Source organism: Misgurnus anguillicaudatus, chromosome 15 (genome assembly GCF_027580225.2).
Source record: "Misgurnus anguillicaudatus chromosome 15, ASM2758022v2, whole genome shotgun sequence".
Taxonomy (NCBI): Eukaryota; Metazoa; Chordata; class Actinopteri; order Cypriniformes; family Cobitidae; genus Misgurnus; species Misgurnus anguillicaudatus.
Window position 1 is genome coordinate 29,965,943 of NC_073351.2, and position 17,269 is coordinate 29,983,211.

The 17,269-nt window shown below is 34.9% G+C and overlaps 1 protein-coding gene across 1 annotated transcript in view; it reads right to left on the reverse strand.

Annotated features, from left to right (window-relative positions):
- Nucleotides 1-1,413: 1,413 nt before the first annotated feature.
- The window catches only part of pclob (piccolo presynaptic cytomatrix protein b), a 92,790-nt gene continuing 76,934 nt past the window's right edge, over nucleotides 1,414-17,269 (reverse strand). The window contains 8 exon segments of the mRNA XM_055173711.2: nucleotides 1,414-3,951; nucleotides 4,052-4,197; nucleotides 7,916-8,044; nucleotides 10,317-10,384; nucleotides 10,774-10,879; nucleotides 13,459-13,653; nucleotides 16,563-16,842; nucleotides 17,034-17,105. Of these exon segments, the coding sequence (XP_055029686.2) occupies nucleotides 3,808-3,951; nucleotides 4,052-4,197; nucleotides 7,916-8,044; nucleotides 10,317-10,384; nucleotides 10,774-10,879; nucleotides 13,459-13,653; nucleotides 16,563-16,842; nucleotides 17,034-17,105 (1,140 nt within the window). The 3' untranslated portion in view covers nucleotides 1,414-3,807.

Consider the following 17,269-nt stretch of genomic DNA (forward strand, 5'->3'; position numbering starts at 1 on the left):
CAGGTAAGACATTATTCACTAATTGAAGAAAATTATATTACTGACTATTAGCTATTATGGTAACACTTTACAATAAGGTTCATTAGTTAACATTAGTTAACATGAACTAATAACTAACTGCACATATAAAGATTTTTTTTCTTTGTTAATGTTAATTTGAACATTTACTAATACATTATTAAAATCTTGTTAACGTTAGTTAATGCAATGTGAACTAACATGAACAAACCATGAACAGCTCTATTTTTATTAAACTAACGTTAATAAAGATTAACAAATACAGTAACAAATGTACTGCTCATGGTTAGTTCATGATAGTTAATACATTAACTAATGTTAACAAATTTCAAAATATCCCAATCAAAATATATTCTTGAATTTGGTGTTTAGAAAAAAATTCAAGATTTTTTGCTTACCCCATTGGCAGATTTTTTTGCTTGTTTTATGCACAAAATCACTTAAATTGTATATTTTTTGGTCTGAAAACTAGACTTGTTTTTTGGGTAATTTTGCTCATCAAAAAAAGCTTCTTAATTTAAGAATTTTTAGATATTTTTACTGAAAACAAGACAAAAATACTAAGAATTTTTTTATTGGAAAATCTTTTTTTGCAGTGTTGTCTTGAATAAAGTTTTACCTCTTAAGTACACTGCAAAAAATTACTTTCTTACTTAATATTTTTGTCTTGTTTTCAGTAAAAATATCTAAAAATTCTTAAATTAAGATGCTTTTTCTTGATGAGCAAAATGACCCAAGAAAATAAGTCTAGTTTTTAGACCAAAAATATCAAATGTAAGTGATTTTGGGCATAAAACAAGCAAAAAAATTCTGCCAATGTGGTAAGCAAAAAATCTTGAAAATTTTTCTTAAACACAAAATTCGAGAAAAAAATTGTCATCAAAACAGTCATCTTTTTTAGTAAATATTAACCAAAGAAGTGAACATTTCGCAATGCATGCTGGGAACCATTCAGATCATTGTTTTTTTAATTGTTTGTTCAGATTACTTAGTTTGGCAAGTTGGGTAAACAAGTTGGACAAAAACTTACATATCTAAGTCCAGTCAACAAAATAATATTTGTTAGCTGGATGATTATGCTTATTTTATTCAGTAAACACATAATAATAAATTGAACCCTTCAACAAAAAATCTTTGTTCAATTTACTTATTTATCTTTGTTGAAAGAACAATTTTGAAGTTGGATTTTTTTTACAGTGTAAGAAAATGTTTTCTTGAAAATATTTTTTTGCAGTGTATAAATTATGCAGAAAAATTATGTAAGTTTTATTCAGTTTGGTTTTATACAACAATACGTAAATTAAATAAAAAACATCCTATATGTATGTATGTATAATCTCTTTCAAAATGCAAAAAGATCAACAGTTCAAAATAAAAACTTCACACATTTTCACATTTGAAATAGAATCTATTCTTTATTATTTAGACGCAGGGATAAAGTTTTTATTTATTTCTTAGTCTTCATATAATATTTTCCTCTACTGCACAATTTGCATAATTTCATGACATCCTGTGGACAACCACAAAACCATAACATTAATTTTTTTCTTTTTTACACGAAGTGAAAAACAAGACTCATATTACAAGCATTTTTACAGTCCGCATACAACTTCAGATGACGTGTTCAAAATGTCTCTCTTTTTAAACCCAATCCGGAGTCAAAATATATCAACAGACATCTAACGAAACATGCAACATCTATGTAAAAACATAGAAACTGTTTGACAACCATTCAATTTGAAAGGAATTTTTCTTTTGTCTTTTTCGCTATTTTTTTTTTAAACCTTGGCATTCTGAGAGATGTTGCTGATTTTGACAAACATATTGAAATGGGTTGATTGAACACTTGTTTGCACCAATCGAGTTATTACTTTCTTCCACATATAAACAAATACAACATATGTACAGACAGAGTTTGATCTCGTGATTACAATCACATGCTCAGACCAAATTAATATTATTCAGACATCTTGTAGAAAATATATACATTTACAAAATCAACAAAAATAACCAAATCACATTCACACACCTAATCTCATCCCAAAACTAAAAACAATGGGGTCATAATAAACTGCAATAGAAGTTTAGATAGCTGTCAAATAGATGTGCTTGTATAAAGGGAACAACAAAAACTCTTTCATAATATAATATAATATAATATAATGCTCTGGGTGAAAACACTTATAATTGGCCATCATCATAATTATGCCCATAACAGTAGAGCACTATAAAGTATTATTTTATTTTATTATATATTATTGTTTTGCAGAACGTTGCCAAACTTTTTATATTTTATGCAGCAGTGAAACTAAAACATAAAACACAATTTATAATGGTATTTGGAAATCTACAATATGAAAACAACAACCTAAAGTGCATATGATCAATATTTACTGTGCCATAAAAGAGGAGTAAAAAATAAATAAAAATAAACACTATACAATATACTTAATTTCATTTTTTTCAACATATACATGTATTCATACTCTCTATGTTATATGTTAAGGTATATGCATTCAAAGAACATAATCCATGTTGCATAGATTACCCAAACTGAACCAGTGGATTTGGTTAAAACATCAGGTTGGCACACAATAGTTTATCTTACCTTTTATTTAGATACCTCCGTGCACGACTGTGCAAGGTGAAGATTAAACAAGAAAACCTTGTGTGTATTCGATTTGCAAAACGTTATAAGTAAGATGTGCACTGATATTAATAAGTCAGACAACAAATGTGTGCCTTTATTTTTCAATGGCACATTGTGTAACTCTACACTGATATGGTGGAGGTTAAAGAGGCAGTGTTTATGTTGAAATAATGAGATAACCGAGTTATCCTTTATGACTGAACGGATCAAACTTTACAGCGGATGAAACATTTTTGTGCACCACTATGAAACAGTGACACATGACAGAGGACAGACACTTGCACCAAAATAAACACGAACGTTACATCCGGATTTCGACCTATCGTGTCAGTGCCGAATAGGACTCAATTTCTCAAATGTACATTAATTATTATTTTTTCTCATTGCATATTTGTATTCCACACATAACAGAGACTATTGATGACGACATTGGACCACCGACATGACATGACATTTACTTCAAAATGCTGCTTGAAACGAACACATTGTGGACATACATCACACATTTCGAGGGCTCGAGATGCTAAACACAAAATACGGCCTCTTTTATCGTCCATGCTATTGTTATCGAATGATATTCATCAGTTACATCCTCTCCAAATCTAGTCAGTCGAAAGAACCAGACGTTTCAACATTCACTTTGAATGCAGCATTTAGGACAAAAACAAACTGGTGCATTCAACAAAGACAGCGGGACCCATTGCATTTAAGATTGTCTTACTTTCTCAATTCAGTGCATATGGTACATTTCATTATGTATCAAATGATTGTGTCAGATATTCTGCTCTGTGTATCTTTTAAATAATGCTGTTTTTCTGACAAATACACATATAGGGACGTAACATTGGAAATGGGATAGAAACAGCAATGAAATCTCAAGTAATAAATGACGTACGTCTAAGATATTGTAGATTCAGTATGCGATGGACCAACAGGAATGATGCTGCAGAAATGATCACATAGATCATAACAGCGTTATGCATTTATCATCATTTTCGACTGGTTTGGTGAATCATCTTAAATACACTTTTGTGAGAACCCGAATACATGATTCATTTCAGACTGGACACATCTGTCAGTCTTTTCAAATTCACAAACCCACCTTTGTTTCATTTTGATGGGCGATAGGTGAGTTCTGATTATGGTTGGGTTTGATTGGTGGTGGCGACCAGTTTGTGCCAGCTGACGGCACGCTTACGCATGTCTACTTTGTCCAGCCAGATGTAGGCTTCACCAATCAGGGTCTTCTTCACGAACTTTCCACCATTTGATACCAGGAACAGCTATAAGTAGGGAGAGACAGAGAGAGGATAAGACCACTGTTAATGTATTTTATCTTGTGTAAAACCTTTAATTTTTCTCTCTGAATTTCTAGTCTCTTACCTGAATAGAGTGGCCAACTGGATTGAGGTTAAAGCGAAAGGTCTCGTTGAAGGATGGCTCTCTGTCATGACGACACACTCTCGTCTTCTTCTTTATGATTTTCTTCTGGGTTGCGACATTCACCACATAGAGTTTTACATACAGGTCTAGAAGAACAAATAAAAATTATAAAACGGGCAGTTCTGGTTCTTCATTCTGATTGGTTGAAACGCGTTCTAAGCCGTGATAAAATACACCGGTAACCTCACGGTTCAGACCACATTACATAAGTATCACTGCGCCACTGTTGCTGCGTATTGATTTATGAAAATAAACACCACAGTCTTAAATCATATTTTTAATTTGTCTACAATTGCACAATTAATGGCGATATCCAGATAAATGTCAATAAATATTGTTGAGTCATCTCGTCGATAAAGAGAAAACGTTGTCTGAGGATTTTATAACTCAAGTTCATACGTCCGCTATTATCCACTGGGTGGCGATCTTACCCAACTTAAACACTGACGCATTCACTGAAAACACCGTGTAGTACTACTGTTCATGGCTCCGTCTGAATCTGATCTCTTACTAAAGTTCGTCACAAAAATGGAATTATCTCCGCTTTTAATAAAAAAATTTGAAAGGTGATAAGAGATCAAATGAAGGTAGGATGAAATGTTTTTTTGTTTTTTTGTTTTTTGTTTTTGTTTTTTTAAAGCGGATGGTCTGTTCTTTCATTGGATATTTTATGTTTATATAAAGAATATAATTTTCTGGAAGGCGTTAAACTAAAACTGGGTGGCAACTTAAAAAAAAAACGCTGACGGGGAAAGAGTTAATCATGCTTCCAAGCATATTTGATCATCACTTCAACAGTTGCACGATATAAATGTTAATGTATAAATTAGATGAATGGTGATTTATAAAATAAACACCAACAGTCTTAAATCATATTTTCATTGTGTCTTTGCTGTGTCTGTGTTGGTTGGGAACTGCGCTCTGTTTCAGTCACACTTGATTCTGAGGAACTACTTTGTTTGGCGGAAGAGTAATATTTGTACTAATATAATTACAACTTTTTTGGGTTTTATTTTATAAAATCCCGCTAACGTTATGCATATGAAGTAACCGTTTTATAAACGCAATAAACCCCTCGAAGCGTTGGGTTACCAGTGCATTTTATAACAGCCAAGGAGGTTTAGGCACTCCGCTTCGCGTCGTGCCCAACAACGCCCCTCAGCTGTTATAAAATGCACCGGCAACCCACTGCTTCTCGGGGTCCACTGCTTTAACATATAACACCTTAAACTTGTACAACAACTTAGAGAGGACATTTCAGAAGACTTTGTTAAGATGTCAAATAAATATTGTGAAGTTTTAGCTCAAAATACCATATAGATAATTTATTATAACTTATACCACGGGTCTGTTGAATGCTGCATTCTGATTGGCTGAGAAATGTTCTATGGGTGTTGATTATTTTTCTGTAAACCGCACACCTTACTTGTCAAATGTCTTAAAAATAGGCACCAGAGCAATGTTTGTGGTAACCGTGGTATAAGCGGAATAATTGACTCCGGTCCTTTGAATTATTTGAAAATAATGCACACGCTTCGCGGAGTGCATTATTTTCTTATAATTCAATGGCCCGTCGTCAATTATTCCTTACATATTAAAATTGCCACTTTGTAGATGTGAGCAAAAATGTGCCATTTTTAAATGCAAATGAGTTGATCTCTGTACTAAATTGCAGTGCCGTGATTAGATTGGTGCAGATTAAGGTGCGGTATTATCTTCTGACATCACAAGGGGAGCCAAATTTCAATGAGCTATTTTTCACATGCTTGCAGAGAATGGTTTACTAAAACTAAGTTACTGGGTTGATCTTTCTCACATTTTCTAGGTTAATAGAAGCATTGGGGACCCAATTATAGCACTTAGGGCTCTATCTTACACCCGGCGCAATGCGCAACGCAAGTGTCATTTGCTAGTTTCCACCCTGCGCAATTATAATTTTCATGTTTAGCGCCGCGTTGTTTAAATAGCAAATGCATTTGCGCCCCCTTTTGTGCCCATGGGCGTTCTGGTCTGAAAACGAGGTGTGTTCAGGCGCATTGTTGGCACGTTGCTATTTTGAGGCAACTAAAATACGCCATTGACCAAGAAAAACCTGCTCTAAAGTCTAAAGTCAATGGCGCAATATGTTTTTTGTTATTTAAAGAGCGCGTTAGTAATATGCACCTACAAACGGGACGACAAACGCGGGTTTGCTTATCACACACATGAATGTGCAGCAGCACAAAAATGCTTTTAAATATGAAAGATTAAAGGATTGAAATGTAAAACATTATTATTGAGTGTTTTGGATATAAATGAGGAATGATTATGAGACATTAGAAGGCGTAAAGAGCTGCTTCACCTGCAGCCTGGCAAGTAAATAAATGTTTTGTTTAAACAAATGCATCTGTTATTAAATGATTTTTTTTAAATGCTACATCACGGATTTATTGTATATGATGTACCTGTGGATATGGTGAGATGAGAAACATTTTTAAGTAATGCTTAAAAAAACTCTTTGCTTAAAAAAACCGCTGTCCAAAGTGCTGAAACGTGCGGAGAGCCGTTTGTAAATTCTTTATCTTCTGTTTGTTACAAATAAAGTATTTTTAGAGTACAAACCTTTTCTTACATACTTGTAAATTATTTTTTTATGATATTGGATAGCCATACATTTAAAGTAATTAAAAGCCATCCTTTTTTTACTTCCATGACTAAAAGAAAACGGGCTTTAAAGTTTTTAATAAAAACATTTTAAAAATGTAATACAAGTGAAAAACAACACGATTATTTAACATTAATGTTAAACTGGGGATCTTCTTCCTCCGCTTAGTTTTTCAGTTTACAAAGTCAGTCATCTAAATAGGGATAGACACAGCAGCAGCGCAACAGGCTTTTAAAGGGGATGCGAGCTGAGACTCTCATTGGTTTATTGCACGCTACGCTCAAAATACTCCCATTACTCATTAAAATAATAGGACCAACCCTTTTCGACCATGCGCTCAGCGCACAAACCATTTTTCCCGTCGTTAAATTAGCAAAAATGGATTCGGACACGCCCATTTAGACGTTGCGCTGTGCGCTTTAGACAATGTGCTTAGATCTGTAAAATAGGGCCCTTAAACATGAAAAAGTCAGATTATCATGATATGTCCCCTTTAAGGTTTTGTGCATCAGCATCATTGTTTTACCACATCACCACTGCTACAAATGATTTTATCCAAAGTGAACACCACCGTTTTTCAATATTTTACTATGTTCTTACCACAACTTAGATAAATGAATACATACCTATCTTTATCAGTGCGTGCACTTTTAATCTTTGTACAGTGCGTCGTGAATGTGTTAGCATTTACCCTAGCCCCATTCATTCCTTAGGATCCAAACAGGAATGAATTTATAAGCCACCAAACACTTCCATGTTTTCCCTATTTGAAGACTGTTACATGAGTAGTTACACGAGTAAGTATGGTGGCACAAAATAAAACTTTTGTTTGGAGCCATAGGAATGAATGGGGCTAGGCTAAATGCTAACACATTCAAGAAGCGCTGTACAAAGATTAAAAGCGCACACACTGATGATAGGTATGTATTAATTAATCTAAGTTGAGGTAAGAACATAGAAAAATATTGAAAAATGGTGGTGGTGTTTTTCATTAAAGTGCATTTAAAGGCATTTTTCATGTTTATCAGTTTGTTTGTTCCCTGGGGTTGGAACCCATGACCTTTGTGTTGGTAACACAGTGCTCTACCAAACTAATCTACAAGAATGGTACTTCTAGGTTTAAATGTAAAAAAAAAAAATACTGAGGATCGTAATATTACCAGGTAGATGGTCTGGAGATTTGAACTTGTAGGTAATATTTCTGCACTGCAGAACCTCAAGAACCAGCTGTTCTCCTTCAGTCTTCATCTCCTTCTTCAAAGCCACCTTAATCTCACCCATCATCTTACCTACAGCACACAAGTAAGTCAAGGACATATAGCAAACTTCTGGAAACGTCTTTACCCTGTTGCAATAAACTGTAGTCAAAACAAGAAATACATTTTGTACTTCCTGGCCCAGTTGTTCAAAATGATGATTTGGAAATCCCATGATTTGCTATCCAGGATCAGGTGATTCATCTTACATTTCGTCTTACATACAGTTTCACTATTTAAAGGGGTGGTTCAATGGTATTTCAAGCATTCTGACTTATTAACACAGTTATAGAGTTGTTTCCTCATGCTAAACGTGGGCAAAGTGTCAAAAAAGCAGTTGGACATGTTACACAGTATTTATGTGCCGAATGCACTTCGCCAGGGTTCGTACAAGTTTCGGAAAGTTTTTTTCGATTACAGGTCCAACTGACCTTTCAGAGGTTTTCTATACGTATCACTTCTTTATATGGGCACTTCCCCCAGAAAACCCCGCCCACCCGTCAATCAGCGGGAGACGCTAGAACAGCTTTGTTTAATTTCAAAAAACTCAACAATGGCACGAATGAAGAAGTGTGTTTTTGGATATAAGGAGAAGAAATCCAGCCTTATGGAAACAATGGATATAGTTTATTATCCGGGGTAGCAGCGGAGTTTTGCGTATGTGTTTGATGCGGTGGATTTTCCCAACCGGGTCACGAGTTGCATGCGGTAAGTAAGAGTTCTGTCTTATGTTGTAAAGGCGCATGCATATTATATAAATGACACGAACATGTAGTGAATCATAAGTTAAAACAGTGTTGTATAGTGTTGCATGACTCGTACTCGCTCCACCCGCGGTTGTAACTCCTTCATTTCTTCGTACATTATCGGAAAGATTCGGTAAAGCTAATCTTTCTTTTATAAATCTGATTAAACTAAATACTCTTCGGAGATATAAAGGATGTCATACTATGTACTCCAGATTAACATCAGAAATGCAGAAACAGCGTGTGTTACGTGAGCTTTAAACAATATTGTACTGGATCAATCTTGATCCAGATACACACTTTTTCAGATCACCATTCATTCAGTGCTCTAAATGTATACATTGGTGATATATTCAATGTGGGGGCACTAAGTGTTTTTACTTGAATAGACAATAAAATAATAAAATTTCATTTTAACATTCAGACCATTCATCTAACCCACAAAATAAAAAATACAAATATGATACACAAATAATATATACACACATACATTGCAACAGTTTTACACTACGCGCTATATTGGCAGCTATTTATTGGATTGATAGCCTAATGTATACTTTAAATATTTTCTCATTATAACGTTTAAGAGCAAAAATGTAAATAAATCTCTGTATTACATGATAGAAATAGTGAATTTTTTATAATTTGTAAATTAAATCCACCCTTCTGTCTGGGATAAGAATAATACTGTTGTTTTGGATCAAACATATCCCAATCTAAAACATTTTGAACCCAAACTGATGATTTGATCTGGTTCCAAACAGATAGGATTTTGTTATCTGATCTGAATTGAGAATCCTGCTATATTCTTTAATTGAACAACCCATTTTAAAGATTTTATCAAATTCGATAGCCAAAATTCAATTGGATTACTTTTGAACAACTGGGCCCTGAATACCAATGTAAATAGACTGAAAAATATTATGGAAATGGTGACCCCTAGTGGACAACTGGCTAATAGCAACGTAAAATAATTGAAAAGGTGAAAAGAATAAACTTTCATAATGCTAAAGATAATTCTTATCTTGTAAAATTGTGTGTTATTATTAATTTATATTCACACAACATAGAAACAGACCAATATACTTAAATGTATATTCTATATAGGGTCTCTAACAAAAACACTGGCAAACAATTAATGTATTGCAGTATTGATTTGAAACTGTGTCAGGGTCACATTCCAATTCTCGGTTATGTTTTGTTGCATTCAAATCTATCCGCTTTGACAGCGACAAAAACACAAGCACACAAACATACTGTCAGCTATGATGAATTATTCAGCAGTGTATAGCAGGGACACAGTGGCACGTCTCTTGTACAACAGAAGGGTATGAGTGCTGTTTTCCTGTCTAACAGCTTTCTGACATGTGCTAATTTAGCCTCATGCGTGAACACGACCCAATTGACTCCCCTGTACACCACGGTAAAAAAGTCTATAATGACTCACAGTTTGGTGTGTGATTGATAAGGTTTACCGCTATGAGGCTGAAAAGGCTGAAACCTAACAGTGTGCATGTGATCCCAATGAACTGAAACTGGAGTACAAAACTGACTTTTACCCTCCGAGTCAGACAGGTTCACAGATTCAAGTCCTCTGCATTTATCTGTTCCGTTAGGGATGTTTTTCCTGATGAAAATACAAACATTTATTTGATTTTTGTAGAATACAAAAGTGCTGAAAGATACAGATGAACAACATTATTGGTATCACATTTCCAGCTGTAGAACATCAAAACATTGACAGCTAATCAAAATTGTGCATTTAAAATGTGAAACTGTAGCATGCATGCTTAGAATAAACATCAATGTCATCATTAATCGATGTGGTTGTTAATATAGTTATCATTATAGTAAGCTTTATAGTTATCATTATTGGAATGAATGGCCTTCAGCTTCTATTTTCCTTTTTTTATTATTAAACTATAACTTTTTTTAAACATTTACTAACATTTATTTACTTATGTTTGGGGAGCGAATGAATGACTGAAAAGCTGAATAAAGGCATGCAGTACTTACAGCTGAGGAACCTGAAATATGGCACTGTCCAATGCATTAGGACCTGTACCGTCCTCACTCTCCAGTGTGTATTCAACACCATCAGCCATTCGGTGATTTGTTTTGTCTGTAGACATGCACAAACACATCCATACACACAAACACAATACAGCAATTAAACACAGCCATATTTAGCAACCCACATGAAGAAATACTGTAGTATTCTTCAGCATTTACTATAGTAAACTGTAGTAATATTTCTAGACACTATAGTCTTCCCCAAAGTTACCATAGTAAATATTAAAAAAAAATGTTTAAGGTTAATCAGTTTGAAACTACAATTAATTTAAACTTTCTTGACTAGTTATGAGTTGTTATAAATTATAAAAATAAAGTTGAAATAACTTAAGCTAATTAACTTTTAAACTTTCCTGACTAGTGATGAATTGTTATGAATTATAAAAATAAAGTTGAAATAACTGAAGCTAATTTAACTTTTAAACTTTCTTGACTAGTGATGAATTTTTATAAATTATAAAAATAAAGTAGAAATAACTGAAGCTGATTTAACTTTTAAACTTTCTTGACTAGTGACGAATTGTTATAAATTATAAAAATAAAGTTGAAATAACTGAAGCTAATTTAACTTTTAAACTTTCTTGACTAGTGATGAGTTGTGATAAATTATAAAAATAAAGTTGAAATAACTTAAGCTAATTTAACTTTTAAACTTTCTTAGTGATGAATTGTTATAAATTATAAAATTAAAGTTGAAATAACTTAAGCTAATTAACTTTTAAACTTTCCTGACTAGTGATGAATTGTTATAAATTATAAAAAAAAGTAGAAATAACTGAAGCTAATTTAAATGACTTAAATTCAAGCTTATTAAACTTACAAAACAACTGCGACATAGATTGTTTTACCGTGTATAGAATACTACAGTATATTAATTATTACTGTATAATATAATATAGTATACTACAATTTACTACAGTTTAGTAAAGTAAATACTAAACTATACTAGAGTATTTTACACTGTAATTTTTTGTGTACTTATACACTGAAAAAAATTATTAATTGAATTTAATAAATTTTTTTAAGGTAAGTGGTTGCAATCAATTTATTTAAGCTACATTTAGACAAAAAAGATAAGTAAAGTAAAATAAAATATATAACTTGTTTAAATGTAGCTTAAATAAATTGATTGCAACCACTTACCTTAAAATTTTTTATTAAATTCAATGAATCATTTTTTTATAATTAACTTTGATTTACAAGTCATTTTAACTTTTTATTGTGACTATTGATGAGTTGCTGTAACTTAAATAAAGTTGAATTAGTTTACTTTATAAGTTACAATAACTTAAGATAAAAAACATTGAAATGATTTGTAAATCCAAGCTGAATATACATAAAAATGAAAGTGTAAAAAAATGTGTATGTGGGAAGTGACAGGTTATTTTCTAATTATACTACTAATAAAAAAATAATGAATATAAACTTCACACATGAAGTCATATAAGAACAGGAAAAAAGCAAGTGAGGAACGAAAACAAAACAGCACAGTGAAATGAAGGACAAAAAACATTTTGCTTTAGGGTCTCTATCAAGTTTTAATGCAAATATCATGATTAATAATCTTCATTAACTTTGAGTAAACATTTTGCTTTCGTGCTTTTATAATAGATGGGTGCTGATTTCGGGTCTTATATTTAGAGAGAGGGAGGAGTCACATGCCTCTCACCTCCTCTTGCAGAGATCCCTCCATGAAGGTCATCTGATTCGATACTTTTCTCTCATTGGCCAGAAGGTGGGACCAGTTCTGCCTCTACACGAACTCCCTCACATGAAACCAGCTCATGATATTTACAAACCACAATCATGCGGACATAGATATGGGTTTGACCTGGGGTAAAGGCCTGGGGTTTTACTGGCGAGGGGGAAATGAAGTACAGTAGAGGATCATCATGCTCTGGGTGCAGCCATGTGGGGTTTCCGGGTAGATGTGTGTAGAAATTTCACGTGACTTCTTAAACTACAATTTGACATTAAGTAGCCTATCAACTGTGTTTGTAGGACTATGACGCATAGGGTTTGTTGGAAAATCTATTTAGGTGATGTGCGTCTAGGGATTTATTCATGCAGATAATGTGATTTCTGCTGCAGGATTACCCTTTGATTTTTGCCTGAATGTCCGCCACATTAATTTTGTATAATAAAACGTATTACTGCCTCACCTTGGTTGCCTCACTCGGCTTCATGCAAATTGTGATAATAGATTTATGAACAGAAGTTAGAAGTTAAACAAACATTTATTTAGTGTTTTACGGCATTTGTGCAGAATTACATTTCATTTCTATTTCATAATATAAATTGTGGTGGTTTTAAAGTAAAATGCAAGTTCATTAAAACCAAAGTACACTGTAGGTCATTTAAACACTAGGTTTTAAAAGCACTTGCTATTTTATGGCCTATTATGTAAATGTTTTTGATTTGTGATGAATCTGTTAGCGACACTTTAGGTGTAACATAAAAATCTATAAACAGAAACAATGAAAACCACAAAAAAAGATGTGACAGAAAGGGGAAATTGAAAGGAAATGGAAACAAAGAGTTTAAGAATGAAAGGAAAGATAGGAAATCAGAAAGAAAGCAGGACAGATTAACAGATGCTGTGAGCTCATGTGAAGTAGTAAAGATTACTTGGCTGGAATCGAGCCTGATGAACGGCAGCCTCGGCCGCAGCGATGGCGTTCCCGGCCTCTTCCAGATGAGCCTGGGTTATGCTGCCTTTACTTTGACTGCGTGAAGGGCCGTGGGAGCGTAAGTGACCCTCGGAGGAGGATTTAGAGCTACCGGGACTACTGTGAGACTTTTCTATGGTAGAGACCTGTGTGTCTGAAAACATACAGTAGGTGCTCTGGATTAATACAGCAATGAGACAAAACATATATACATTTATATGCAATTAAATAGAAAATCACGACAATGTGATACATTAAAAATATTATTCATTTAAAGGGGTCATATGACGTTGCTAAAAAGAACATCATTTTGTGTATTTGGTGTAATGCAATTTATTTACGCCATTTAAGGTTCAAGAAAAAAAAATTCTACATAATGCACATTATTGTTGCTCCTCTATATGCCCCGCATTTATGAAATGCGTTGATTTTTATCAAAGCCAATCGCTCTGAAAAACGCGGTGTGCTCTGATTGCCCAGCTAACCAGTGCATTGGCCAAATACCCTAAAGGTCCCGTTCTACCCGCGGATACCCGCATAAAAGTGTCTCAAATGGGTGGATTGTGACATTCCTAAAATTCGCGGGCGGATAATTAACTCCGTGCGGTAGGGTAGTAGTGCAAATGAAAATATGTGCAAAATTTGTATGTGCACACCAAAACTTTTAAACATGACTGAAAATGCCTGGAGGACACCGAATGCCAGCTGTTTTTTCAGCCGAGCTTTTTAGCTGTGATACTTGAGCTGTGAGCCGGTTGGTTGTTGTGATACTGTGATTGGACGGCCGCTGACATTGACGAGCGGAGCATTTTACCCAAAGTTGAATCTCTAGACGCTCAGCGCCAAGCGCGGAAAAACCCCTGAACGCCGGCTTATTTGAAAAACGGTGAGTTTCCATTGGAATCAATTGAAAACATGCGCCGGCTGCGGGCGTAAAAGCTTTGGTGTGCACGCCCTAATTACCATTACACGCGCAACATATGATATTTCACCCATCACGTCACCACCACGACAGTGTGCGACCTTTGTTGATTCTTCTCGTAGCCTAGTTGCAGGAGTTGCATAAAGTTTTGCTGTTGATAGCTGGAAGCTGAACGTCGTCTTAGAAAGCATTTCGAGACGAGACTTAGGAGCACAGCAGGGGTTGTGTAGGTAGGTTGTTTTTTTCTTGGTCTTTTTTTATTAATAGGTCTATTTGTGTATAGTTATCAGGTTCCATTTGTGCCGATGGTAGGCTACTTAAATGGCGCAAAACAAAGCCCACTTTAGCCAGTTTCATTAGCCTATTCATGACGCTGTTGTGATGTTGAGAGAGGTACGAGATTAAAAATAAAGCACTTTAATTGGAATGATTTTAGTGTGTTTGATTTATGCGGGTACGGGTCGGGTAACAGGCCAAATATTAACGGGTCCAGGCGGGTGCGGATTTAATTTTGATATTATCACGGGTGACGGGTCGGATCTGGTGCTGAACTTTGCGGGTACGGGCGGAAGCGGGTCTCCAAAAATGGACCCGTGCAGGACTCTGTTACACACTAACTAGGGTCTAAAAAATGGAATCAGGAAGAACTTGACCTTTAAGCGTATGGCGGAAATGTTACGCCACTTACCATATTTGGAGAATCAGCTCTCAAAACCATGAAAAACACAGCGGCAACAATACTAAATCCAGATAAAAAGTTATGCCTTCTTTCTTTGCGTATACATTTGGGTGGTGTTATTCAAAACTTCACACACAGTGACGTAGATATGTGGGGGCGTATTTAAATGAGGAGTTTTAGGAAGGCGCGGATGAGCCTTTACTTTTCAAAAGAATATCTCTTTGGGTCTAATGGTGCATTCACACCAGCCGCGGTAGAGGTGGCAAAAACGTGCTATTTGCGTGTGGTTGGACGCTTGAACATTTTGAGTTTACTCGTTTCATTCGTGCCTTAAAGCCGCGTGTGAAATTCTAGTCATTTTGAGACATTTACGCGAAAATTCGCGTCATGGGAGGGGCTTCTGCGACTCTGCTGAGACTCCGCTCACTTCCTGTAATCACGTCACTACTACAGCAAGGTCCTGATTGGTTAACGTGCCGCGGAAATCCGCCAAAGTTCAGATTTTTCAACTCGTGCGTTTCCCACGGCAACGCTCAATTCACTCTGTGCCATTCCGCACATACCGCGCCGCAGGATGCCTAAACGTGTCTTTGCATTGATTTAACATGTAAATCACTCGCGCTTGCCACCTCTACCGCGTCTGATGTGAACCCTACATAAGACATAAATCTTTGCGACTTTATGGATTTTCTATATGCACAAACAGCTTTTAACATGTCAAAGATAAAGGAAAACATATTCAGATTATATGACCCCTTTAAACAAAGAAGTTAAATACAGTAAAAACAGATAATATACAGGTACTTTATGTCTCTTAAATAAAATCTAGGTCTACTGACAGAAGGAAGAGATTAATTTTATAAACAAAATATGTCAATAGGTTTTGCCAACACTGTCAGATGCTATAAATATTAAAACACAAAATCATGTAATATTAAACTTTTATAGTGTGATCAATACTTGTAACATGCAAATTATGTTTTTTTGTCTGCACTGACTGTAAGAAACCAAACTGGAATTTTGGTGGTGACAGTTTATCAGATTAAAATCATGACTTAAACTTATATTACAGTATCAAAGTCTTGGTTAACGTTAAAAGTTAGATTCATTCACAAGTACTGAGTAATAAAAAAACATTATCTGAACAATTATATCCAGTATGTATTGGCACATACTTTTACTCGCACACTTCTTTGTATTTTTTATAGCTTTTTATCTTAGTTTTTTAATAGTATTAATGAAGAAACAGAAAATACATTTTAAACATTTGTGAAAACCCAGTTGAACTCTCTTATTTTTGCATAAAATCGTAAAGAACATTCTGTGAAAATATAACCTTGATATCTTTAATATTCACTAAGCTCATTAATGAAATCAATGTAAAATTTTAATACAGTAAAACCACACTAGATACCACCTGTGTCTATTCTGCATTTATTTGTACTTAGTACGCATGACCCACCTTTAGCAGGGTCAGGGAAGATGCCGTGACTTCGGCTCTTGATGACTGAGGTTTTGGGTGATTCCTGGTTCCCCGGTTGCCCTCCTTGACCTCCAGAACCTCCTGGTCCTCCAGGGCCCCCGTGACCTCCAGGGCCGCCCTGCCCTCCCAGGCCTCCAGAGCCTCCTGGTCCTTGTGGAGGGGGAGCTCGTCCATGCTGGATACTCTCACTTTGCTCCTTTAGGGGGTGCCAGCGAGGCGTGTTATCCAGTTGAGATGTGTTGGAGAGATCAATGAGCACCTAGAAAGTATAAACAACAAATCAAAGGTGAGGAATGTCTGCAGGTTCTGTCTGGGTCTGTAGATGACTAATATATCATAATGTCATAACAATAACATACTTTAAATTGAAATTATGAAAATGATATTTGTCTCTGCCATCAAAAGTGTTTTTGCAAAGTGAATTAAACTGCTGTGATGTGTAACACTCACTTCTCCCAGAAAATCATTTGAGGAATATCGGTCATAGTCCCACACAGTTACCTCCAGAGTTTTCTTCTTCAGCTGTGCAAAACAAACATCAACACACAAACACAGTACCAGTCAAGTACCAGAAAAATATACTAACAGCAAGAACATCTTCCGACCTAAAATCTGTGACTCAGTAAACAGCACAGCAATGACCCCAAAACTAGGTCAACCGGAATTTTTAGAAATGGAAAATCAAG